This window comes from Peromyscus eremicus, chromosome 8a (genome assembly GCF_949786415.1).
Source record: "Peromyscus eremicus chromosome 8a, PerEre_H2_v1, whole genome shotgun sequence".
NCBI classification, from domain to species: domain Eukaryota; kingdom Metazoa; phylum Chordata; class Mammalia; order Rodentia; family Cricetidae; genus Peromyscus; species Peromyscus eremicus.
The window spans coordinates 49,444,465-49,471,946 of record NC_081423.1 but is presented as its reverse complement, the minus strand read 5'-3'; the positions used below and the strand labels follow the sequence as shown (position 1 = coordinate 49,471,946).

General features: G+C 42.9%; 1 protein-coding gene across 1 annotated transcript in view; it reads left to right on the top strand.

The window, feature by feature from the left end:
- Window positions 1-27,482, top strand: part of Dnah9 (dynein axonemal heavy chain 9) — a 346,197-nt gene that overhangs the window by 32,159 nt on the left and 286,556 nt on the right. The window contains exons 7-14 of the mRNA XM_059270927.1: window positions 5,599-5,766; window positions 8,578-8,694; window positions 12,868-13,018; window positions 14,422-14,536; window positions 17,992-18,060; window positions 19,576-19,702; window positions 22,567-22,822; window positions 23,551-23,792. Of these exons, the coding sequence (XP_059126910.1) occupies window positions 5,599-5,766; window positions 8,578-8,694; window positions 12,868-13,018; window positions 14,422-14,536; window positions 17,992-18,060; window positions 19,576-19,702; window positions 22,567-22,822; window positions 23,551-23,792 (1,245 nt within the window). The remainder of the gene's footprint in view (window positions 1-5,598; window positions 5,767-8,577; window positions 8,695-12,867; window positions 13,019-14,421; window positions 14,537-17,991; window positions 18,061-19,575; window positions 19,703-22,566; window positions 22,823-23,550; window positions 23,793-27,482) is intronic.

Genomic DNA, 27,482 nt, shown 5'->3' with positions numbered 1-27,482 from the left:
CCCAGCCTCTTTTCATTCCTAGCCTAATTGGGCTGGCCTCCCTTTCAGCCCAGCTTGAACACATGGTCACGTGTGAGACCATTAGCTGCATAAGGTCGGTGGCAGTCGAAAGGTAAAGAAAACAGTCTTTTTTCAAATGACCTTTTGAGATTTTCATCTGTGAGTATCTGCTTTGTGCTATCCCTTAATGAATTCCGAAGACATTTCTTTTAAGACGGGCAGCCGGCTTGACCTCTCCTTCGGGAATAGAGTAACCGTTGGTGAAGCTTGCCATTACATCTGAGTTTGATTCTCCATCTCATGGGCCAGAGCACACATTGAACCCTATCTCTCCACCTGCCACCACCATTAAATGTTGCATCATTTTTCATAACAATAGGTCCAAATCAACCCAGTAAGTCTTCTGGGACCCCAGGATGCTTTGTGATACCTGCTACAAAGGAGCAGCAGAGTGTCTCCTGGATAAGCCATTACTTATCCAGGATCTAATGACATTGGGATGCTTATTATTAATTATAATGGTGACACTTTACTGATGTTCTACATGGGTCCTTTCCGAAGAACCCTATGGTATGTTAAATATTACTGTCCCCAATCCCGGGGCATATTAAATATCACTGTTCCCATCTACAGGCTAGGCAAATGAGCCTTACAATCTCGATGCCTTGCTCCAAGCTATAAAGCCAGCAAAGAGCAGGACCAGGGTTGTATGAACATAAGTGTCACAGCTCTTCAATGATATGCATCCTAGCTCCAAGGCTCATAGGCACATCCTGTACACAGCATAATGCATTTCATGGTTTTACTACTGGGATTAATAAACATTGACATTTAAAAATATTTAACCCTATTGGCTTAAATTTGCCATTTATCTGTCACTGAAGACTTTTAAATGGGCTGTGAAGAGAGCCTACATCTAAATTAAGAATTGATGATGGGTTGTGATCAATGTGCAAACTCTATGTCTACTGCTCTAGAAATTATTTCTCCATTGTCCACTGCACATTGTACCAGAATCTTCCTAGTGATAAAGAGCTCAGGACACCCACTCTGTTCAGACTACCTGAAAAGTAGATGGTTTGCTTTATTTGACAGCGTCCCAGGGACTGCTCACTTTTTTTTTATAGATTAAAATGATTATGAATCAGCAGTTGAATGACTTCAACCCACATGGTGAGACCAGGTCTGCTCACCGAGACACTTGTTTCTCCCCTCAAATTAGGACCACAGGAGTGTCTACCTTGCACGTGTCAAAGACCCATTCAGCACTGAGGTGTCCTGCCTTTCCTTTGTCCACCCAACTTTTCTCATTCTCACTAACTCCTTGGCAGTCGCGATTGCTAGGTATTCTGTCACTTTGTCACTTCCTGCTGGATGGGCAGCAGCTAAGTCAAAGCAGAGAAAATGTGCCTCCATCCAACAAGTACTGATTGAATATTTGTAACCTCCTGGGAGAGATGGGTAGAAAAATGACATAACACAACGTAATATTAAATATCACCATGCCAGAGTAAGAGTTGAGAAGAAAGCTAAGACAGAAAGAGCAGAGAAAGAGCAGAAAGAGTGGTGCTTGGGGAGGGAAAAGGGGAAGCCCCGCCGCTAGGAGATGAAGGAAAGCCCCCCAAACCTTCAAATGAGCCCCAAATAAATGTGTCATCCACTCTACATTTGTTAAGTTAGATAAAGCATTATAAAGTTAGATAGAACATTATAAATATCTATCATTTCCTAATAAGATACCCCAGTGGGAGGTTACAGCTGACTTTAGGGATCCAGTGTCCTCTTTGATGTCTGCAGTGGCAGCAGAGACTGACAGCCTGTTGTAACATCTGTAGTACCTGCAGCGAAACTGTGGCCCGTTTGTTAGAATGGAGAAAGAATTTTGGAGAAAGTCACTAACTAGACTTTCTTCAAAAACACAATGACTAAGTACAGTTTGGATACTGTGACCTCCTGCTTATATTATCAAGAAAACATCTCCTGCTGACCACCTAGAAACATGCTTCAAGTCTTCCTGAGAAATCAAAGAGTATAATGAAATTATCATCTTGTTTTCTGCTATAACCAAATGTATCAAGATGCATCTGTCTTTTAAACATGGTTAGAGAGGATTTCCTAACAAATTGAAATTGATATCCACATAATTGTGAAGAACGGGGAAATAGTCCAAGGCACGGATACTTTCCTCCTGTAAAACTAAGCAGCTTGTTAGAGATAGGAATTACCATCAAAGGCAATTGCATCCAAGTAGAATTCATTTGTTTTCCTCTAAGCATATAAAGTTGAACAGTTGTTGTTTCTTTGAGTCAGGGTCTTGCTATGTAGCCCAGGCTGGCCTAGAACTCATGATCCTCACTCAGCCTCCCAAGTAGTGGAATTATATATGTGTTAGCATTCCCAGCCCATATCTTATGATTATTTGAATTGTGCAAGTTTATGAGACTCGGTTGTGGTAATATGTCATGTGTATATGGTGTGATGATCAAACCAGAGTGGTTAACATGGTCTTAACCACCTACAAGTCTTTTACTGATTAACATACAATCACTGTAAGTATTATGGAGTACACTGTGATATTTCAATACTTTGTGCAATACAGGTTATCAAGTCAGGATGATCAATAATTTTCATGTTCCCATTACTCTATGGGGCCTTTGGGTTCCTCCTTTCTATTCTCTTATCAAATGTGTAGTAGGTTATGATGAACCACCACTCCCCACTATTCTGTCGGAGTACTAGACCTTACTCCTGTCTGATTGTGTGTATGTACCCATTATCAAACCTCCACCCCTACCCCTGCTCTGACCATCTCTGTCCCTCGAAGTCACCACTGCACTTTTTGATTGAGCTGTTTTTAGCATCCACAGGTGAGAGAACATGGCTTATTGTCTTCCTGCATCTGACAATTTCACCCCATGATAAAGTGTCATTATTTATAACAAATTTCACCCATTCGCCAGCTGATGGACATAAGGGTCATTCCATATCTCATTAACTGTGAGTAGTGCAACAACAAATATGGGTGTGCAGGTGTCTCTTTCACATTCTGAAATAATTTCCTTTGGATACTTATGTGGAAGGGAATGGGGGTTTTACGGTAGATCCATCTTCAGCTGCCTGGTGACCCTCCATACTGCTCTCTCTTGTGAGCATTTGTTAGCTTGTGTCTTTTGGACTCCAGCCAACCTAACTGTGCTGATATCTCATTGCCGTTTTGACTTGCATTTCTTTAAAATCTAGTGCGGTTGAACATTTTTTCAAAAACTTGAGAGCCCCCTGATTTTCTTTTTTTTTTCAACAAAATGTAAATATAAACTTTTAATGAATAATGATCACACAAACTACCACACCCCCACAATCAGTGCAGGCCAAGAATAAAATATTGTTAGCACACAGACACCTTTTTGTGTTCTTCCATGGTTCAAACTCTCTCCTCCCTTCCAGGTAAAAGCATTAGACTGGCTTTGTGGTATTTGGATTATATGTGTTATCTCTACCCTTTTAATGATTATGCAAGGAATCACAACATGAACATTTGCTTATCAAATGTTGCACATAATGTTACCATCTTCCTAATGTGTTCTGGGCTGATGACCGGTGGATTCTTTTAGCACAAAAGATATCAATTTTAATTCTATTGCACCATGCATAGCCTTTGTAGCTGATGCTGAGACATCACTGGTCCATCTAATCCTTGCCACGTTTTTCATAGTTCTTTTTACAGGAAGTGTCTAATTCATGTCCTTTATCCAATTTACAATTGGATTATTTAGCTTTTGGTTACCAACTTTTTTAAAGTTCCTTATATATCTGGATATTCATTTCCTATTGTGTGAATTATTTGTAATCCTTCATGCATTCACAGTTGTCTCTTCACTCTATTGTTTCCTTTGCTCTGCAGAAGCTGGCAATCTCATCCATCCTTATAGATCTGCTCTCACTTCTGTGTCCTCTGCTTGGGAGGTCTTAGCCAAAAAGCCATTGACTACACTGATGTCTTGAAGTGTTTCCATATGCTTTCTTCTAGTTCATTCTTTCCTTCTTTCCTTCCTTCCTTCCTTCCTTCCTTCCTTCCTTCCTTCCTTCCCCCCCAACCCCCTTTTTCTCTTTTCTAATTTTGAGGATAGAACTGGAGACTTCGCCATGCTAGACAGGTGCTTTCTCTATGACATAAATCCTAGTGTTTTAAAGCAGTGATTCCCTCACCACCGCCCCCCTGCACACACAGGAGGCAGAAACTCTGATTTTCATGCCCTTGTCTCTCCTATGCTGCTGTCCCCGTCCTGCCTCTTCTGCTGATTTCTGTTAATGGTGCTGCAGCATGGATGAATGAATAGACTTCTGAATGGCTGCCAGAGGCTTCCTGGGTGACCTCCTGGCTGGGTGGGAAGTGGGTGGCTCCTCCTCACTGCTGTGCCTCTGTCATTACTTCTGGACTTGGTGTCAGTAGCAGCAGTGACCACTGGCTATGGGAAGATTTGGAGTAGAGACAGGACCTGATGTCTCACAGCGCAGGTGTGGTACTATCACCCGTTCTTACCCTTCCAACCTCTTTGTGTTGGAGGGCCCTTCCCAGGGGCCCTCACAAACTCTTTGCATAATGACTTAGAACCTTTACCTTCATCTCTCCATGAGAGGAACAGGTTCGTAGACTGAGGGTTCTGACAGCAAGCACACTTTGGTTTGAAGGTTTTGTGATTTTAAACAGGTATTCACAAGGGATAGATTCAATCTTCCCCATTTAACATGCTCAGAATGCATTCACATTATTAGATGTGACATGGCTTCCATAGACTTGAGAGGGACTCCTCCCCAAAGCTTTTGAGCTACGTCATCCATCTGCCTTTTAATTCTGAGCACAGGTGGGATGTGGTGTGTCAATGGTGACAGTAATACACACTTGTCCTGGCATGCACTTCAACTCAAGTTAGTTCCCACCACAGTGTCATGGAGTGTTACCATTACCCTGTGCCAGATAGAGAAACTCAGCAAAGAGATGGTAAGTCACTGAGATGGAAATGTGTTTTGGCATGCCCCAGGACACTTATGTTGTGGGTGGAGGGGAATGATTCTTATTTGGTAGAGGGAGTTGCAAGAAGACCAGTGCCATCCTCTGAATTGGTACTCCAGGCTGTTTGCAGGATTACTGCCTATCAATATCCTCTCAAACACGGGGGCCTCAAATTCACTATTAAACAAGGCTGACCTTGATCCTCCTGCCTCTGTCCCCTCAATACTGGGAGTATAGGTGTGTATCACTATGCCTGGCTTGACATTTACTTTTTAAAGTACAAATTCAAGCCAAACCCATCAATTATTATCATCTTCTATACTTTGTAACAGGACACAGATGCTGAAGCATACATTTTATGATTTACTTGTTTATTCTGGCTTCTGTGAATCCACTTCATTTGTACTTTTTCTTCAGTTTGTTATGGAGTTTAAGGAATCCAATCTAATAATAAGGTTAAAAAAAAAACTGACCAGCCCTTGCATTTCCTAAGCAACTACAACCCCTGTCATTTCTGTCTCCTCCATTCAGTAGTGAGGAGGAGGGTGGTGATAGTCCCCTTAACTGTTTGTGAATTGTTCTCATAGGGTCTTCTGAAGACAGCCTTGGATTTCGACAAGCTGGAAAAGCTTGAGTTCAGTGGCATCAGAGGAAACGCCCTGAGTCAGCAAGTTCAGCAAATGCACAAGGAGTTTGAGGAGATGTACAAGGTCTTCTTGGAGTGCTCCTATGACTGCCTGGACCCCCAGAACATGGTAGGATTTAGAGCAGCTAAATCACAAGCCTTGGCCCTCCCCTCGCCCCCCAGCTGTCCCTAGCTGCAGTGCCTAAGTGTTTATGTGCTTTTTTTCTCAAGAATCTTCTTTGGCTCCGTGGTCCTAGTGGTTTTGTTATTTATTGTTAGGGCCGGGAGAAATTATCCCCATGTCATTAGAAAGATCCTAATTATTCTGTGTGCAGGAGATAAATCAGAAAGAGCCCCTCCTCACCATCGACAGCTCTAGACTAATGCTATCTAAGGTCATCGGCACGGGAAGACAGGGGACGTGGTGGCGACTTTACTGTTTCAAAAGTTTAAGCTGAGCAAAATCGGCCAGTTGTAAAAGGACAAATACTTCATGACCTCTCTTAAACCTGGTGTCCTAGATAGCCAAATTGTCAGGTATGCAGAGCTGTCTAGAATGGACCTTGCCAGTGGGCTGAGAGAGAGAGAAATGGGAGGAGTTGGTCAGTGCTTACGAAGTGTCCTTGATGGGGTGGGGGAGGGGTGAGTGAATTCTAGGGGTATAATGTACAATGTGGTGATGGTAGCGATAACAGTGTATTGTGTATTTGAAATCTGCTGAAGAGGTAGTTCTATGGGCATGTGCACACGAAAATGGTAGTTATATGAGGTGATGAATTCTCATGGATTTTGAGTAAAAATCTATGCTGAACCCACCAGTCATGATAGGTCCACTCCCTCCATTGCTCTGATCATGTCACAGTGTATACATGTATCAAAACATTACAGTACATCTTAAGCACACCATTTTACCAATTATACTCAATAAAGCTGCAACTAAATTCTAAGCTTCAGTCACAGACTGCCAAGCAAAGGCCAGGCAAATCAGTAGAAGTTTATTAGTGGTTCAGGGTTGGGTAAAGGAAGCTCACTCAAGATAAGCAAGAGCAAGGATACATTTTCAAAAGTTGGGACACAGAGTCTAGGGCTCACCTACAGTCCTCCCAAGCCAAGACCTATGAATCAAAAGCACCAGAGGAGAATAAAGAACTTGCTGCCATGGGGAGAGGCAGGATTACAGGAGAAGAAATCGTAATCCAGAAAGGAAAAGCAGAAATTAGGGCTGGCATCTGTTCTGAGCATGTTCAGCTTTCAGGGATCCTCATTGGCCAGATCCAAGGTGATGGGACTTCATAAAAATTCCATTAGTTGGAAGAAGAAAAAAAATAAAGATAGATTACAAAAGAGAATGTATACACATATTTAGTATAATTATACATAAGTTACATATATGGTGTGTTTGCAGCTGTTTAATAAAATCTCATATGTCCCATTTATTGTGTACATATTATGTAAGTATAGATTATATATGTCCATATATTATATGCACACATATATATTTTGCCATATACATATGAAAGCATGTCATAATATCATAATGCTAATGTAGTTAGAAAGTAGAAATATACTATGTTTTTGTACTTTGTTTCTTTTTCTTTTAAAATACAAACATGTGGGGGCTGAAGAGGTGGCTCAGTAGTTAAGAATGCTAGCTGCTCTTGCACAGGACCTTAGTTCAGTTCCTAGCACCCACGTTGGGCAACTCACAACCACTTGTAACTTCAGCTCCAATCTGACACCCTCTTTCGGCCTCTGCAAGCAACTGCACTCACATACATACCACACGGACAGACTCATACACATGAATAAAAATAAATAAATCTTTAAAATATGAAATAATAACATCACTATTGTAAAACAATAATAGCAAATAGTAATTGTACAAATTAGAGAGTTGAATCACGAAAGTTTTCTTGAAAATTGCTGTACCCTAAGAAGTAAGACACATTTAGGGTTGCCAAATAAAGGACAACAATTAAGACAGACATGTATTTTTAAAAAATAATTGTTTATCTGCAACTCAGATTGAACTGTGTACCCTGCGTTTCTGTTTGCTAAATTAGGAAACTTAAGAGCAGTGGCTAATTGCCATCTTAGCCAATTAAGGTGTATTTGGAAGGAATAGTGCGTATTCATTTAATTAGTTTGTTTTCCTTCTAAGGATTAGATTAATTTGGTTACTCTGAAAAAGAAATGCATTTTGACTTGGGGGAGGAAGACCAAAAAGGGAGTGACCCTGGGGCTGTTGCTGTGAGATAATCTAGAGTAGTATGAGCTGGCACTGTGAGCAGAAGAGAAGGAGGCTCAGAAAGTGGAAAAAATGGGGACACAGTAAAGAAGCCAAGTGGATGGCAACCTCACATTTCACTCATCTCTGCCATTTGGGCCAGAGTGCCATGCTACCATGGTGTCATGGTTAGGTTTTGTCAACTTGACACACACCTAGACATTCCCACGAAGAAGAAAACTCAGTTGGAGAACTGCCTCTGCATTGGCCTCTGGACATGTCTGTGAAGCATTTTTGTCATTGTGGATTAGTATGGGAGGTCTCAGCCCACTGTGGGTGGTACCATCCCCAAGCAAGTAGGTCTTGTCTGGATAATAAAGCTAATCAAGGCAGAAAACCAAGCCAACTTTCTTTCCTAGCTTCCACTTCAGTTCTGCCTCCAGGTTTCAGTTTGAAGTTCCTGCTCCGATTTCCTTTAATGATGAACTGTGATGTGGAAGTGTAAGCCAAGTAAACTTTTTCCTCCCAAAGTGTTTTTGGTCAGTGTTTTATCACAGCAACAAAGGAGCAAGCTAGGACATGCGGTGAGGTTTAGAGAATTAAAATAAATCTTTGGTATGACTGAGTTCATCAGAAAGGTTAGCAACCAAGACTGTAGTAAGACTGGGCTGCAGACAACCATGACTTTTTCCCATCCATGTGATGTCTCCTCAGGGATTTGAAAACGATGTCAGCAAATTTAACCAGAGAGTGGAAGATCTTGACCGGAGATTGGGGACTATCTTCATTCAAGCTTTTGAAGACACACCTGATGTGGAGCATGCCTTTAAGGTTGGTGCAAGTAGAGCAGATGTCTCCCCAAGTTCCCCTTAAGTGTGCATCAGAGGACAATAAAGCTACTCTTCTAATTTCTTTCTGCAAATATCCCCCCTGGGGGTGAGCTTATATAATTGGGCATCTCAGGCAGATCACTTATGCATTTTTGAGCATGTAAAAATGCTTTGAAAATAACAGTGATCTTTTAAAACACCATGTATCTATCGGTAAGGTCACCACCAGGAGTAAAAAGGTCTAGTGTGATTACCATCCTGAAGGCATGGCTCAGCAATACCAAGGCTACTTAACCATTAGGATAAGGTTGACTTAGCCTGGAACCAAGCATGTACCAAGAAGTGGTTTATAGGATCCAGGCATCAGTAGCTGGAATAATTCTTGCCCTGGTGCTATTTCTCCCATATCAAGTGGTAAAAAGAAAAGAGGAGGTTTAGGATGGTGAGGGCATAAATAGCTTCACAGTCAGGATGCTGATGTGAGATGTAGGACTCTGTTGAGTGTGAGAGGTCTCCTATAATCTGTGTAGAGGCCTGGTGCTTCAAGGACTTGAGTCAGGAAAAAGTCACAGGGAGAGGCATTCTTGGTTCAAAAGAGAAAGGAGCTTTCTGTCAATGTTGTTCAAGATGAAATGAATGTTCTTGAGAAGTAGTTTAGTTTCTGGTCATTGAAAATGCCCAGAGACTAAGTGATTTGTCAGACAATTGTCAAAGACACATGAACCTCGGATGGATAAATCTATGCTATTCTAGAATATTAAATAACCCAAATGTGCCATGCTCTATTTGCTGTTGAATGTGTGTGTGTGCATGTGTGTGTGTGTGACAGAGAGAGAGAGAGAGAGAGAGAGAGAGAGAGAGAGAGAGAGAGAGAGAGAGAGAGACTTATCAAATACCCATTATTTAATAACTCATCTGCCAACACTTCAGAAATCCCTCTTCACACATTGGAAAGGGTTTATATGTGACCACAGAATGATCTGATAGACCATTAACTGTCATGAGTAATTGGGAGTAGAACCTGGATACATTGTAACTCTGCTGTATGTTACACATAAGCTGTAACTCTGTTCATGTGTTGAGACTACCCTCTCCCACCCTAGGAATCCTTCTGCATCTGTCATTCTGAGGGTGTTCATGTGATGCACTGTTCTCATTCCTGTCACTGCCTATAACATCATTGCATGTCACTGCTCTGTGTCTTGAGTCTCCTTTGGGAATTCATTTTCTCAGGAAGGTATTTGGAGTCTTCCTATTGCTCTATGAATGCTCTCTTCATGAAAACATCTATATTTATCCCATGAGCATATGTCTATCTACAGGCTTTTAAATTTTCAGTTCTTGAAAATATATGGAGTAAGAGTTCTAGACAAAAGAAGAAGGAACCCTTTATAGCCTTGAACCTGGTCCTGAAACATCTCTGTTTGCAGCCAGATTCCCAAAGTGCTCCCATAAAAGCACATCCCTTACCTAACCCTAACTCTTCTTAACAGCTCTTGGAAACTGCTGGGAAAACCACAGCCAGCCAGTCCCTCCTGCCTGAATCATTTCTTTCTTTTTGGTCATCTCACAATTAGAAAATTAAAACTTTTCCTTCCTCTTCACCCAGTGAAAATGTTCCAGTAGATATAAATTCACAGAGACAAGTAGTTTTTAGGACTCGGGGAGCTGGCCAGAGAGATCATCTATCCCCAGATACCCACCCCTGTTACTGCTACACGATCATCTAACATTATATCCAGCTCAGAAGTCATGGCCAGGGAACATGCAGGTCAAGGACCTCAAGTCAGTAGCAGAAGTTGGCCACAGTGGACTATGAGCCCCCTTGTCTGCATATTCTCAACAGGAAGATCGAGTCCATAACACAGCAGAGAATACACCGAGCAAGCACAGCGGCTCTCTTATGCCTCCATCATCAAAGGGATGTGCTTTCTCACTTTCTTAGGCTGAGGATAGCTCAGTTACTAAAGTGCTTCTCTTACAAGCACAATGACCTGAGATCAATCCCTAGAGCTCACATTTAAAAAAAAAAAAATCAGGCTTATTGTCAAAGTGCTGAAGATGCAGAGACAAGTGCACCCTTGGTGTTTGCTGGCTGGCCGATGTAGCCTGCTTGGTGAGTTCCAAGCCAATGAGAGACCTTTTTTCAAAAAATAATGGTAGATGGCACTTGGGGAATGATACTTGAGTCAGTCTTCTGATCTCTATATCCACTTACATGCACACACACACACACACACACACACACACACACACACACGAGGTACTGCTTTCCATTCTGTATCTGAGTGATGTTTATGGTGGAAAAAACCATCCCTACAGACAGACTTCATTGGAAAACATTCAGCATCCTTACTTAGGCTTAGAGTGCACCTGGAGTCATTCAGGAGACACTTCAAGCCATCATCCTGGAATAAAGTATGTCCCAACCCATTGACTCTTCTCTGTGTTTAGTGTGGTGATATTTTATCTGTGCTGAAATGTGATTTTATTTGTATGTTAATAAATAAAGTTTACCTGGAGATCAGAGGTCATAGTGAGCCATAAAGAGAGGTCAGGCGGTGGTGGCACAAGCCCTTAATCTGATCGCATGGCAGGCAGAGTCCCTGTGTGGCCAAGGACACAGCTAAGCATGGTGACACATGCCTTTAATCCCAGTACCAACCACAGAGACCTGGAGGTCTATATAGACAGGCAGTGACAAAGAAGTGATGTGGCTGGGCTTAGAGTCAATGAGAAGGCTGAGCAGCAAGGCAATAAAAGTGCAGGTTAGACAGGAAGAAGCTCTCTCTTGAAAAGCTACGAGGTGGTGGTAAGATAAGGTTAGCCAGTGACTCTTTGCTATTTCTATGATCTCTTTGGCTATTATCCCTGTATTTGGCTCTGTGTTTCTTATTTAATAACACTGTTTAGAAATTTGTCTACAGTTTAGTTGTTGCCCATGGGATGGTCTGAAAACTCAAGACTTGCTAGAACCATATATATATATATATATATATATATATATATATATATATATATATATATTCTCATTTTCATTGACTTAAAGCAAGACATGGCAGCTTTATTTTTCTGCAAAGACTCAGAGAATAAATATTTTAAACTATGAGCATATCTGTCCTTTGTTATATTCTCTCTCTCTCTCTCTCTCTCTCTCTCTCTCTCTGGAACAGATCATTTGAAAGATGTACCATGAAACAAGGTCATGGAGCAAATTTGGCTATACATTCACTGGCTATTTTTTCCAACCTCTGTCCTGAAGTGTAAAATAGAGATGACAGAGCTTTCTAATGCAGCAGTGCTCAACCTGTGGGCCCTGATCCCCTTGACAAACCTCTATCTCCAAAAATATTTACATTCTAATTCATAACAGTAATAAACCTATAGTTATGAAGTAGCAATGAAAATAACTTTATAGTTGGAGATTACCACAACCTAAGGAACTGTATTAAAGGGTTAAGGAGGTTGAGAACCACTGTTATAATGGAATTCAGGTTTAGAAACAGCAGTATATATCCTAATATGGCTGAGTCCCTATGTAGCTTAGGCTCAGACAGCATCACAGTAATAAATTTACAATCCAGGAACAGGGGCATCATTAAACCATGTCCATTTTATGCTGGTTTAGTAGACACCTAGGGCTGGGGTTAATGTACAGGAAAACACCTCTGCTTGTCCTCATTGTTCCTGTGAATGACAGGGCAGCCAAATCCCAAAACTCCCTTCTTCTATCTTTTTCTGTCACCACCTCCCTCCCTCCTATCTTCCATGTGTAGTTCAGTTTACCTTGCTGCTGTCTTTCATTCTCCTTTTATTTCAACCCTTGGAAAACTTGGTAGATTCCCAGCAGGACAAAGGATAAACTACATGCGGTGGAACAGATGAGTAATCCCAGCACTGGGGATGCTGAGAAGAGAAGGCCAAGCCTGTTCCACACAATGAAAACTTCACTCATAAAACCAATAATCCCACCCTTCCCACAAATAACTAAGAAGCCAAGAAGGGAAAGGGGGAAAGTTCCAGATATCTACATGCTGCGGGCACTGCTAGAGTTCTACCATAACATATGTGATTCCTCCTGTACTGAGTCATAAGAAGGGGGAAAAAAAAGAACAGGAAACAGAAGTTTTGCAGCCCTGGGAAGGTTAAGTGCCTGTCCTTATCCTCTCCACAGCTGTTAGACATCGCAGGAACCCTCCTTGAAAGACCTCTGGTAGCACGGGATATGTCACACAAATACCTGGCCCTCATCCGAATGTTCAGCAGAGACCTGGATGCTGTGAGGCTCATCTACAGTCATCACATCCAGGAGGAGGCAGAGCATGGTAGGGTGGTTGCCAGGGGACTGTGAGGGATGTGTTCTGTTACTGGGATGGGCAGAACGCACTTACGTTCTTTTAGTTAACTTATGGATCCATGGGCGTCCTCTGAGAGCACCAAGCATAGTCCTTTTGGCTGGGAATTCCAGATCATCCTTGGGTGATTGTAGAGTTCACTGATCTGTACATTTCTCGGTGTGGGAGGCTGAGATTACCAGTGCGACCTAGACCAATGAAACCCTGACCACCACTGGTCAGCTGTGGCCTTGGCATAATGAGTGAGTGGATGGATCCCTGTTGCCACACTGGTTAACCATTATCATAACTCAATGCACATTTCACATGCCTGAATAGAAATGTCCTGGACCTTGCACTGCTGTAACCACTGAGCTTCTGGAGGGAGGGACTAGCAGGAGCCAGATGAGGGGCAGTTACTTTGCAGGTGTGTGACAAGGGGCAGTCATTTTGCAGGCATGTGACTCCACACCCTCTTCTCCCACCATCGGACCTGTGGGCCGCAGTCCTTCTTTCATGGCCATTCTTTGCATCTTGGGTGGAGTGTGGCTCACACGCTCTGAGGAATCACCTTTCAGTGTTAATTATTTTGCCTCTCACCCAGACCCCACATACATGCCTTATATATATAGCAAGGACTCAAGGAACATGTGTGAAACGGAAATAAACTCATGCTTGACTTTCAAACTTGTAAGATAGAGTATGCAGCTAATAAAACCCGGAGATGTCACACCTCTTCAATGGAGCTCATGGGGAGGTAAAGGGACTGTCCCCTTGCAGCTCCTATCAAGAGTTAGAAATGACAGCAGACAGTGGGCAGTCTTAATTTTCCAGGGAAGCTGAATGTAGAGTGGTTTTACCTTTAGGGGAAATCTCACCTTTGCTAAATTGTGGTAGCTGAAAGAAATAAATTGAATATATGGGCTAAGATAATAATACATGGACTGTTGCCATATTTCATAATCCACGTGGCTTATCCTTTCACAATCTGACTGAATTCTCACAGAATCCTTTGACTGTCGTTAAAGCAAGAGAGATGCCACCCCCATTTTACAAGTGAGAAAACTGAGTCCCAGAGAGATGAAAATGTCTGTTTAAGACAGTTATCTCAACCCTCGGTGTTGATGTAAAACTCCCTTGAGATGTCTTAAAAAATAATTATGACCAGCTGCCAGACCAGTTCATTCAGGATGATTAGGCTGGGCTCATGTTCTCTGAGCTGTTGTGTTCTCCCAAGGGTCTCTTTCAGCAGGGCACTTGACTCAGTGTGGGCCCAGGGTGACTTCAGTCTGAAAATAGATGCAGCAGTGTGGGGGTAACTAGAGAAGGCTTTCCTGAAGTGGAGGGAGCTGGGGACTGTACCCTCTCTTCAGTATAATTGTTCCTGTCCCCAGGATTCTCTCCTGTGCACAAGAACATGCCCACAATGGCCGGAGGTATCCGCTGGGCGCAGGAGCTGAGGCAACGCGTCAAGGCTCCCTTCAGCAACTTCACACACATCACATATCCGTGAGTCTCTGATTCTTGAGAGGCACCTGACTGAGCCTCCCTCACCCCACCCCCTAACAAACAACCATCTGCCCTTCATTCCATGTTCAGTCCCGGACTAGGTTCTGTCTCTCAAGCAGTGATGATTCTAGTACATGTAGGCTGAGATGTGGGTCCTTCGGGGTTAACTGAAGCTCAGCCTGCCATAGGCTGCCTCCTGCCCCACCAGCCATTTCTGGAGGAAAGCCAACCAGGGTCTTCACACTCTGAGAAAGCCCTCAACATTACTTCCTTGGAAAAGAGCTCTCTCTGTGCCACTGGGCAGCTGGGAAATGACAGGTGCTTCCCAAATGTGATGTGAAGATTGGGTTAGAGATGGAGCTTGCTGGCCTCACCTGTTGAGTGTGGAGATACTTTGTGTGTGCTCTAACAAATAAAAGCTTGCCTGAAGATCTGAGGGCAAAGCCAGCCACTAGTTAGCCATAGAGTTCAGGCAGTGGTGGCACACACCTTTAATCCCAGCACTTGGGATCTCATGCCTTTTCTCTCAGTACTTGGAAGTTACACATGCCTTTAATCCCAACACTAAGAAGGTTGAGACAGGAAGTGATATGGCTGGGCAGAGAGAGGAATATAAGGCAGGAGGAGAAAGGAGTTCAGTTTCTTTCTGAGGAGTTGGCGAGGTGAGAGGTGGCTGTGGCTTGTGCCTTTGTCTCTCAGATCTTTCAGCATTTACTCCAATATCTGGCTCTGGGTTTTTAAGAACAATTAGGATTAATTGGTAATTAAGACCAATGCTACAGTCAAGTCTGAATCTGAGTTGGGACCCTGTTTCTTTGGCAACCTCCCTTGGTGACTAATGGTAGCCAGCTTAGGGAAGCACGAGCCTGCTTCACAGCTAGGTCTAGAAGCTGAGTTACTTAGAGGACTCTCGGCTGCTAGTGATGAGTGAGAAGAGGCATTGTGCTCAGGAGGCCTCCTGTCCAGAGACCAGCCAGTCTTCCTCTGATCCTTCTTTGTAGAGGACTTGATTTTGTTCAAAGCACTTGGCATTGCTAAGTGCAACAAAGGCCAAGGATTTGGAAACTGGCCATTGGCATGAGTCAGGGACGTCCACAGAGACCCTGGGCTCAGGTAGCAAGATTAAATGTCTTTCAAGATGTGAGACAGAAGCATGGCATCTGTAGAGATCAGTCATTACCCCCCACTCCAGGTTCACCAGCCAGGCAAGCAGCCCTGACATGAGCAATCTCCCCTTGGAGAGAAACTGATATCTGCTCTGCTCTGAGTAAGCTTTTAACACTGCAGATGGAGAAATCAGGCAAAAAGAAGGGAGATAGCTCCCCTCCGGTCCTAGAGACAACCAAGAAATAATTGAGAGGCATCTGGGTCTCCAGCTTCCAGCCCACAGTTCCTTCCAATGGTCTCCAGCCGTCAAGAATTTGGCCAGAAGTGGGGCTGAGCCCTCCAGGTTCCTCAGACATGCCCCTTAAAGCAAAATGAAGAAGACAAGCAGGAAGGAGTCAAGGCTACTTGCTGCCGTAGGAATTGCATAGCTGCCATAGGTCTGGTTCCCAGGAAGCAAACTCTGAGACATGTGTGCAGAAAGTACAAAGGATGCCCTCATGAACAGCAGCTAAAGGGCAGAGCCTTCCAGGCCTGGGTGGCTGGTGGTGGGGATGAGCTGCTGGTTGGCTGTATCAGAGGCTTCAGTGGATCCTGCAAGGAACATAGCTCCTAAGAGGTACCCAGGCTTGGTAGTCCTCCACTCAGCTTGTTCTTAGCTCTGGGCTTCCACCACAAATCACATGACTATGTGCTAGGTGGCTCTCAGGCCAGGGAATCCAATGCCTCTTCTGGCTCCATGGACACCAGTGCACGGGCATATATGCATGCAGAACACTCATATAAATAAAATAAATAATTGAGAGAGAGAGAGAGAGAGAGAGAGAATGTTGTAGGCTTCTACCACAAAGTGAAGTGGAAACATCATTGCATTGCTTTTGGTGACCTCCCACAAACCCCACTGGGCAACATGGCCTGACACATGCCTTGTGAAGTAAACTATATACACCTCGGCCTTAGTCTCTCCAGATCCGAATCTGAGATGAGGACATTGTGAGGCCTGTAGAAACCCTGCAGTGTGTGAGGGAATTAGGGAATTTGAGGGGCAAGCCACCTGCCTAGTTTGGAACACTCTTTGATAGAGCTGCTCATTCAGCACAAAAGGGGACAAAGCAATCCGGTACTTTCTCTGCAGGGGTGAGGGGTTTGTGGAAGGCTCTAGGGATCATGTGAAGAACCCTGTGCTGGCATAAGAAGGAAGTAGCTGTTAAAGATTTAGCAATAAGCTGCCTCGTTTTGCTAGTAGGAGGACAAACAAAAACAGACTCCATACAATTAGTGTGAAGGAATTTGAGAACTAAAGATACCTCACCCATTTCCCCTGGAGCTGGACATTTATTGACTGTTACAGCCAATGTCAAAAGCAGAGGGGAATGTTGTGGGTAGCAGTGTTGCAGGACAGAGCTTCCTTCACTCTCCTGCAATCCTCAGCATCCTGGCAAAAGCCTCTGCATGCATATGTGAGAATACAGTGTTTATGAGGCGTTTCTGTGTGCAGGTGCGTGTGTGTGTGTGTGTGTGTGTGTGTGTGTGTGTGTGTGTGTTTGTGTGTGTGTTGCATTGCGTGTGTATATATACTTTAGGAGGTTAGAGGTGGCTAGGGATTCATTTAAACATGTCAAACAGTAGCAGTGTTTCTGATCAAGTGTCCTAGATGGATTTCAGAAACTCCTCTATTGGTACTTGTCTAGGGAAAGGGAGTCACTGTGTTCCTGTCCCTGTATCTGTCTCTCTCTCTGTCTCCCTCTGCATGTCTATCATCCTTTATCTATTACCTGTATAGAATGCACACGTATACATACATGTAATGTTATTAATATTATATGGGTATTTTTTTTTCTTTATACACAGAAAACAATACCACCTAGAATGTTTTACTCCCTCAGCTTTCTTTCTATTCATATTTTGTGAAACCTCCATTACCTGGTATGTATACGGACCAGCTTAGCCAGGAGAGCAGTTGGTGGAGCCCACAGGCAATAGAGAGCACACTGTCCCTGTCATCTGGGGAACTGCCTGGAACTTTAGGAAGTGCAGATGCCCCCTAGTGGCCTGTGGAGGATGTTCAGGGAAGAGAATGCAATCTCTTTCAAGGCCCTTTGAAAACCAGCCCAGGAAACTGTCCCAAATCTTATTTCTTTTCTTATTTGGTTTCTGTTGTTATTTCACTTCTTGAGATACAAAGGATCCCTGTCTGTAGCCCAAGCTGGGCTAGGACGCATGATCCTCCTGCCTCAGTCTCCCAATTATTGATACCTTCTCTGTAGACTGCAGTTTATTCACTGATCGTAATGTGGGCTTTTTCTAATTATGTGTCTTTTGTTTTTCTCCCCCTTTCTTATGAACTGTAGGTGCTTGCAATCGGCTGAAGGAAAGCGAATGATACAAAAATACGAAGATTTGCTCTCACTGTTAGAAAAGTAAGCCACTCCGGCGATTGCGTCATCCCACAGATTGCCCCGCCCTCACACCCCGTGCCTTTTGCTGTTCATAGGGCATGTTCCATTATCAGCTCTGAAATTATTGTCTGGTTTATGTTATAGCCGAGCTATTTGTGAGTACAGCATTCCAGGACCTTGAAAACAAGTCTCGGGGGGGGGGGGGGGCTGAGGGAGATGTGGCTCTACTCTGGACACAAATATGTTCCCAGTGTCACTTTCCTGGGTCTGTGAACCTTGTGGAGAGGCGTGGAAGGGCACACATGGTGCTCTGAGAGGCCTGGAATGGCAGTCACTGCTCTGTGAACAGAAAGCAATAGTTTATACTGCAAGGAGTGAAAGTAAGTCTGGAAATACATCCTCAATCCTTTCAGGGAGAAAGCGTAAGATTGCACACGGGCCTATAATTGTTCCTACTCTAAAGCCCAGTGGATCTTTTAGAAGTTCAGGGTCTACAAGCACCTCCTCCAGCATGGTCCTGCCTTCCAGCTCTGCCATTGTTCTTTCTCCTGATTCTGGAGAGTAGGGCATAGGCACAAAAGCTCAGGTTCTGATACTGCGTGTTGTTGGGTTAGACAAATGAACTGGTGGCACCCCCGTCTGCCAGGAGCCCACACATCTACCCTTTTACTCTGTACGTTATCTTAAGTGTGTCTTCTCTTCCTTGTCTCCACCACTGAACTCTTCTCAAAAGACTAGATCCACTCCAGCCTGAGCTGCTGCGGTGCCTTCCTGACAGCCCTCCTTGCCTCCATATTTGTGTCTCCTGATGGTCAAATCCAATAATGTCACTATATCCCCAACAACTAAAAACCTCTTAGAGGTTCCCATTGTTCCCCAAGGCTTCCTTCCAGCCGAACCCTCCATGTTTTGTTCCCAGTTCAGTCAAGTTTTCTCACCTCACCACTGCTTTTTGATGGGAATCATCACTCCGCCTCTGCTCAGCCATGAGATTGAGTAGAGAATTGCTCCATCCCATCATCTCTCCCATGAGGCTTCCACATCCTCCTCCAGCTCCTCACCTCTACCATCAGATGCCTGACACCCACTACAACTCTCTGTAGTTTGCTGCACTGTATTATGGCGATCTTCCTGTGGTCCCCACCATTAGTTCTATTTATCTTGAGTTATTAATTCATTGATTTATTCTCCAAGCTCAGCACATGGCATGTGTCAGGTCAATGTGTGATGGCTGAATAATGAATTCCATGCACTCCTTGAAGGTTAGTGGGAGAGCCGTTGTTACCAATATCTTTTCTCTATGTCTCTGGAGCTAGTTATGACTTTCCATCTCACTCCCAAAGATCATATGGAATCTTCCTAGTCTCCTCTGATTGCAGTGGTACCTGCAGTCAGGCCAGAGGGCACCGGAAGGTGTTGGCTCAGCCTGGCTGGATCAGACACTGGTTGCTTCTCCAGTTTGTATTACAGAGAAGGGCCAGGATCTGGGGGTTTGCAGGGTGTTTATGAGGTGGCTGTTGTGTCTCATTGTTGCAGGTATGAGAGAAGACTTTATGAGGACTGGTGTCAGACGGTATCTGAGAAGTCACAGTACAATCTCTCCCTACCACTTCTGCATCGTGACCCCAACACAAAACAACTCTCTGTCAACTTTAGCCCACAGGTCAGCTGGGTGACAGGAACTTCCATTGGGGTTCCAGAAGCACTCATTTAACTGCTGATTTCAAGGGTCAAGAGGCTTTTTAAAAGAATTTCAAAAACTACTTAAAAGAACTCATGCCCTGCACTTTCTTGTGTATATGTGGGATGAATCCTCAGTTGTAATATTTTCCTAAGTTATCCATGTTCATGATCTTTCTCTATGGTTGACTAATGTATTTGATTTTGCACAACAGGGAATCAGTCGTGAGTTGCATAATGACAGAAATACTTCCTCAGAAATACATTGCTAAATGGCTTTGCCATTGTGAAAGCATCATAAAGTGTGTATACAAGTGAAGAAAGCTATGATGTTACTAGACAATGTGAACTTACAGGGCTGTGGTTGTATATGCTGTCTGTCAATGACCAAGTCATCGTTATGTGCTCTTGAGTGAATTGTGAAGTATCTTTCCTCATAAAGGTAGTATCAAACCTTTATGACCTACCTCAGACACTTACTTCTTGTGCAGGGTCTGAAGTACATGTTAGAGTTGTCACTAAGACTGTGATATGGCTTTGTTCTGTCTTCAAGTAGCCCACAATCTAGCAGAGAATCAGAGCCTCAATATGTAAAATCTGTCTTACTAGACAGCATATAAAAAATCCCAAAGGAAGGTCCTGCGGGGAAAGACCTGATCAAAGGTTCTCAACTAAGGGTTATTTCATCCCCTTGACAACATTATATTTTATAAAACTTGGAGGGGCAATGAGTGCCAACTAATGGGTCCATGTTGGAGATATCACTCATGCTACCTAAAGCACATTCACGTTTTGAGACTTAATGAAGATTATCATCTTGTCCTCCAGAAAGACAGAACTTGGTCCTTCTCCTGTCAACAAGACACATTCTGTTTCTTAATGTAATTTCCAGACTATTGACACAAAAGCAGCTCCCCATCAATGTGCATATATTTGATTACTGGTAAAGGTAGGCATCTAGCATGTTCTCATTGTGACTTTGTATTTCTTGTGACTGGCTTGTTCTTTTGTTTGTATATATCTATGAACCATTCTTTAGTAGAAGTATTCTCCTTTCTTGGTAATTTGTTAGGGTATTTGGGGATAATGAGAAATGACGGAAGTTGAGGGTGGTGGTACCTGTAATCCTAGCACTCAGGAGGTAGAAGAAAGGTAGTTCAAAGCTATCTTCAGCTACGTAGAGGGTTGGCGGTCAGCCTAGACTGCATAAGACTATCTACCTATCTTTATCTATCTGTCTGTTTATCTGTCTATCTATCTATCTATCTATCTATCTACCTATCTATCTATCTATCTATCTATCTATCTATCTATCTATCTAATCTTGAGATATTGCTCTAGTTTGTTATTTTATTACCTGTCTGATATTTTATACATATAGTTTTATGTCTTATGTTGTGGTTTTGTTTAGAATAGTCTTCTCTACCTCATATATTTTGCTTTTGATTTTTACATTGAAGATTTTAATATTCATCTTGATCATGCTTCAAAATAAATAGGAAACAGAGTTCATTTTCCCAATGAACAGCTAGCGCTTGCCCTGCTTTCAATAGGGCTGGCTGGTGTTCTCAGAAGGGCTGGCTGGTACTCTCAGTAGGACTGTCTGGTACTCTCAGTAGAGCTGGCTAGTGCTCTCAGTAGGGCTGGCTGGCTGGTACTCTCAGTAGGGCTGGCTGATACTCTCAACAGAGCTGGCTGGTACTCTCAATAGAGCTGGCTGGTACTCTCAGTAGGCCTGGCTGGTACTCTCAGTAGGGCTGGCTGGTACTCTCAGTAGGACTGGCTGGTACTCTCAGTAGGGCTGGCTGATACTCTCAATAGAGCTGGCTAGTACTCTCAGTAGACTGGCTGGTACTCTCAGTAGGACTGGCTGGTACTCTCAGTAGGGCTGGCTGGTACTCTCAGTAGGGCTGGCTGGTACTCTCAGTAGGACTGGCTGGTACTCTTAGTAAGGCTGGCTGGTACTCTCAGTAAGGCTGGCTGGTACTCTCAGTAGGGCTGGCTGGTACTCTCAACAGAGCTGGCTGGCACTCTCAATAGGGCTGGCTGGTACTCTCAGTAGGGCTGGCTGGTAGTCAGCAGTGAAGAGCCCAGCTATCAGAAGGCAAGCTAGTGGCTGGTGCCTTTATTGAGGAGGTGGGGAGGACTCTGCACCTGTTTTGTCCCTTGTGCTCATATCCTGTCAGGACCTCTCTGTGTTTTCCAAGGTCTTGTCTTCTGGGCTTTTCATTTTTGCATTTGCCAATAAACCTAGGGGCTCACAGAAGTTCAGGGGACCTGGGTGACTGCTTTCCTCCACTCCTAGTGTATTAGAATACAAGGAAATGTCAGATCAGGGTTACAGAAGTTCTGGGCTATTCTATCTGAGTCCATGTGACAGCCTTGGCATGGGCTTCTCTCAACCTCAGTAGCTTCTCTGCGGGTGTATGCATGATGAAAATACCAAAATTTAGATTTTGTAATCTCTGCATGCCTGCGGGGTATTCAAGCAGGTGATCCACCCCCAGGTGGCTGGCTGGCAGCAGAGTCTCTTCTCAGTAGACACATACTCTGAGCTCAGGAAGCAGAGGCCTCTCCCTGTGGCCAGTGACTCCTTTCTCAGTGTCTCCTCCTCTTGCTCTTCCATTTTACACTTCTGGTCATCTTGCTGCCCTCCAGGTTATCTTCCTTCTGCTGAACACTTACTCTTCCTTCCCTGAAGCTGTATGCCAGGAACCGATGGGAACAGATGTTAACAAGAGGCCCAAGGCCTTTAGGCCCCGGAGATTCTTGGGTCCTTCCTGGACACGGCTGCTTTCTTCTTGCTGACCCTGAGCAAATGCCACTTGTGTTTGCCTCTTCCCTCAGCTGATTTCAGTGTTGAAAGAAATGAGCTATCTTCAGCCCACTGAGGTGAAACGTGTTCCCGAGACAGCGGCAACCATGTTCTCCTCCAGGGAATTCTATCGGCAGCTCGTGGCCAACTTGGAGATGATGGCAAATTGGTACAACAAGGTTATGAAAACTCTGCTTGAGGTGGAATTTCCGCTCGTAGAGGAAGAACTGCAAAATATTGATCTCCATCTGAGAGCTGCAGAGGAGACACTGAGCTGGAAAACAGAAGGTAACCGAGAACAACCTTCAGTCAGAAAGGAATGTGAGAGGACCCAGTGAAGTTAAAAAATCCTTTACTACCCACTCATAACCTGATTTGAGTTGGAAACACAAACCCGGCCTCTTTTCAGATACATTTGTTGGGCGAGCAATATATACAACCCAAATCATGTAAGACTGGCCATGATTTTTAAATCCATTATAAAGTTTAATCTGAAGTGTAAAAAAATTATAGAATAGGGAAGACAATTAAAATTAAGGTCCCCAGAAAACTTAGAGTTCAAAAAGAAGATCATAGTTAACTGGTGAAATTCTTAGAATATTCCATTAAACATGTTAGGGCTTTACCCAATATATGAAAAGGAATAGCATTTTCAACACACAGCACATTGCAAATTACTATAATCAAAATGTGATTAGTCCAAATACAATCATCAAATGTCTCTGGTATTCCCTAGCAACTATGATAATCCCTATGTGTGTGATAGATAAGTACCTTCTTGTTTGTCTTACTGTATAAATCAGAATTACGGGAAGGGTTGGCTTTTTGATACATCCAGGAAGGAATGAACTCTGCTGGTAGTGAAGTAACCTGAAAAGAAAAAGATTACTTCAGAAAAACCAGAAAAGTCTCCTAAAGCCTACAGGCATAAACTCCCATCATTCATAGCACACAGCCCTTAAGCTTTGCCACCACCATATGCCATTTCAGCTAATTCTCTTTCTTTTGGGGAGCAGGCACTTGGGATTATGTCATGCAAATAACCAATAGCATTCGTGACCTGGAACAAAGAATTCAGAAGACAAAAGACAACGTGGAAGAGATTCAGAACATCATGAAAACATGGGTGTCACCAATATTTAAGAGAAAAGATGGGAAAAAAGAATGTCCCCTTTCTCTGGATGATCAGCAGGATCGCATGGAAAAATATTATGGCCTCATCAGGGAATCTGGCCTTAAGATTCACGCTCTTGTCCAGGTAACAACCGGCTTCTTATACACAGTACCAAGAAGGGCATTTGAATGCTAAAAAGGAATCTGTGCATTAGAATAATCAATAGATGCTATGTCTTCTGCAGGCAAGAATAAAACTTTAACAGTAAAATAACTAGGGCTAACAGATAACAGGTGCCTAAAATCAATGTGTCAGTATCAACACTGTCAAAATTAACTCAAGTCTTACCCCTAACCCCTCAAACTAGAAGGAGATGGCAAAGCAGAATCCTAAATCATCCACTGTGCTAACCAGCCAACCCCCGTCCACGCAGCCTGGTGTGGCTTTACTGCATTATCCTTATGACCTATCTTTAAAGAGCTCTGAGAGATGAGAGAGTGCCATGGCATCCCTGTCTTCGATCAGAAGAAGAAAGAATTCACAGTGCCACAGCTCATACAGCAAGGCTTTTTGTCCTGTGGTATGGCCAGGACAGCCTCATGTCCCCGCATCAACAACTAAAGCTTCTCTGTAGATATTGGGATATAAATGGCCACCCGCCCCAACCCTACTGAAAAAGTCATGGACATTGACAGGTTGACTCATGTCAGGAATACATCACCATTTTACAAAGGTTCTGGTTCGAAACACAATTAAGATGTCCAGACATGAATGCTAATGATGACCAGTTAACTGAAGGAGATAATTGCCTAAATTATGCCATTTAAGATAAACATTCTTACTTTATTTTTTTTAACATCTTTTGGTCCCAGATTTAGTAATTTTAGGATGTATTTGTTTATCTTTTTTAAATAGACTGCTGGGATAGAAATTTAAGGTCTTGACGTTAGAACTCTCTTTCTTCCTTTGATGATGTCCCTTTGGCAGTGTGTTGGTTCCAAGCCACAGTCTCAACCCGCCTCACCTCACCATTCACTTCAGTGTTTCCCTGGGGCCACTTGGTTAACCCATTGGTCATTTCAGAGTATGTTTTCTAATTTCGCTACATCCCATTGGTCATTTTGGAGTATGTTTTCTAATTTCCCTACATCCCATTGGTCATTTCGGAGTATGTTTTCTAACCTCCTTACATCCAGGGCTTCTCTGCATATCTTAATGGAATTTTCACTCTGTGGTCAGAGAGATGCTCAGAATTAACTGAGACTTGTTCTACATTCCAGCCCACAGTCTGGCTGTGCTTCTGTTGTTGAGTGTGGCATTCTTTGAATTAGAGATGTAATGGTACTGTCAGGAGCTCTGGAATGCCTTCTGGCCTTGTTGATCTATCTGTTCTATCAATTGATGGAGGTGGACTATCAAAATCTCTGTGATTTTAGATGTGTCCATTTAATCCTTTAGTCCTGTCAAATTTTTCATCACGGGTAGGAGCTCTGTTGGCACAAGCTCACTCATAATTTACAGTTATCATAACTCCCTGATGGACTGACTGAACCATCATTGTGAAAGTCCCTCTTGATTTCCAATAATACTCCTTCATCTTGAAGTCTGCCTTCTTCTGATAATAATGTAACTTTTTCCCAGTTCATTATTTCTATTATTTGCGTTATCTGTCTCCCCACACTTCTACCTGCAACCTATTGATTTCTCTGTATTCAAAAATGTCCCCCTTTGTAACCAGTATACAGTAGAAGCAGTTATAATTTCTTAGATTTTTAAAAATTATGTATGTATGTGTATGTCTGTTGGTATGTTTACCAACAGTTAGTGCAGGTGCCCATGGAGTCTAGAGGTAGCACGGGGTCCCCAGATGCTGAAGTTACAAGTGGTTGTGAGCCATCTGGCGTGGATGCTGAGAAGCTCATTTGGGTCTTCTGTGAGAACTGTGTGTGCCCTTAACTGTGGAGCTGTCTTTCTCAGTCCAGGAAATGTGTTCCTGTCAGTAACAATTCCACCGTTTAATTGGAATCCTTGGATTGTTTATATGCAAGACGGATGTAATGGTCTCTATTTCTGCTATGTTCCTGTTTCTTTTGTTTCTTTCTAGCCCTCTGCTTTTCTGTGTCCATGACCTTGTGGATCCACATGTGATTTTCAACATCCAATTGACAGCTCAGTTGCTGTTCCAGCTTTTACACGATGGCCTTCCATTTCTAGGAGCTGATCAAGGTTTCGACTCAGTTTCATCCTGAGAAGCAGAGACCTTGGAAAGGGCAGACCTATTCAACCCTTCCCCCTTATGATGGTTAGCTTGGCTGGTCCACTTGACACAATGTACATTCACCTAGGTAGAGAGTTTCAAGGAGAAATGATCTCAGGTTGGCCTCTGAACAAGCATGTGAGGAATTTTGTTCCAGAGGTTGTTTGAGCCCACCCTGAACATGAGTGGTTCAAGTTTGACAGGCTGGATTCTGGACCATATGAGCCTGCGAGAGCAAGCTGAGCACTGGCATGTTTCATTTTTCTCTCCACTTGACTGGGAGAGTATTGTTCCCACTTCAAGTACCTGCGTCCTTGACTTTCACACAATAATGGACTGGAATTATGAGATTAAAAAACACTTCTTTCTCCCTTAAGTTTTTTTTTGGGGGGGATATTTTATCACAGCAATAGAAAGCAAAACTAAGATACTTCATTATATAACATCTATGCTATATCAATGTGTTAAATATAGTAAATATAGTAGCATAATCAATCATTCATATGTTAATACTGCTGGACTTCTTTCATTAAATTTTAAGAAAAAAGAAATGAAAAGAGGAGGAAGACTCACTGAGGGGAAGAAGGTATCAAAAAGGCATGGGAGAAGGATGAGGGAGAGTAATGAGAAGTGAATGTGTTCAAAATACATTATGCACATTTATGAAATTTTCGAAAATAAATACAAATTTAAAGAAAGTAAGGAAATACATTCATGACTAAATTATAAATGATTTATCCACCTTCTTTGTAAAGGTAACTTTAAAATATTGATAGTGTTTTCTTTTTACCCACACACTCAGCATAGTCATGCTTTTTATTCTTTTCTGTAGATCTGAGCTACCTATCTACACTCATTTCTCTTAGACCTGGAGTTCAGACCTCATGTTGACATATCAGCTCAGCTTGTTTTGACTTCATCTGGTTTTAGAAGGGCAATTTTACTGCATACAGAATCCTGTGCAGTCTTGTTTCATTGCGTATGTTGTGGCTTGGCTTTCATGCCCACACTGTGTTCCATAAGAAGCAAGCCTTAACTGTATCTTTGTTTTCTCTGGGATATATTGCCTCTTTTCAAGTTGCTTTTAATAGATGGCTGCTTAATCCTTTCTCAGTTTTCAATTTGGCTATGATGTGCCTGAGTGGTTCTTCAATGCTCTCACCCTGCTTGGAGTTTACAAGATCTTTGGATCTTCTTTTTTACCAGATTTGAGAAGATATTTTGCTTTCCTTAGTTGTTTTGATTTATTTTTGTTATTATTTTGTGACTATTTCCTTAGGTGTTTTTTTTGGGGGGTCTCCCTATTTAATCCAGACTGACCTTGAAGTCATGATCCTCCTCTCTTAGCCTACTGAGAATCAGGATTGCAGGTATGTGCAAAACATACTTGGATTACTTGTTCATTGTTTATTTTACAACTACAATGGTCTTCTCTAACCCAAAATCTACTCTATTTTCTAAGCCTGGCTTTTTTGTGTGTGAAACAGGAGTTTGTCACATAAAATAAGCCTAACCGTTACTTAGTGTAGAAACATACATCTTAGCACCTGCAAGCCACTGCACATCATCACGTATTA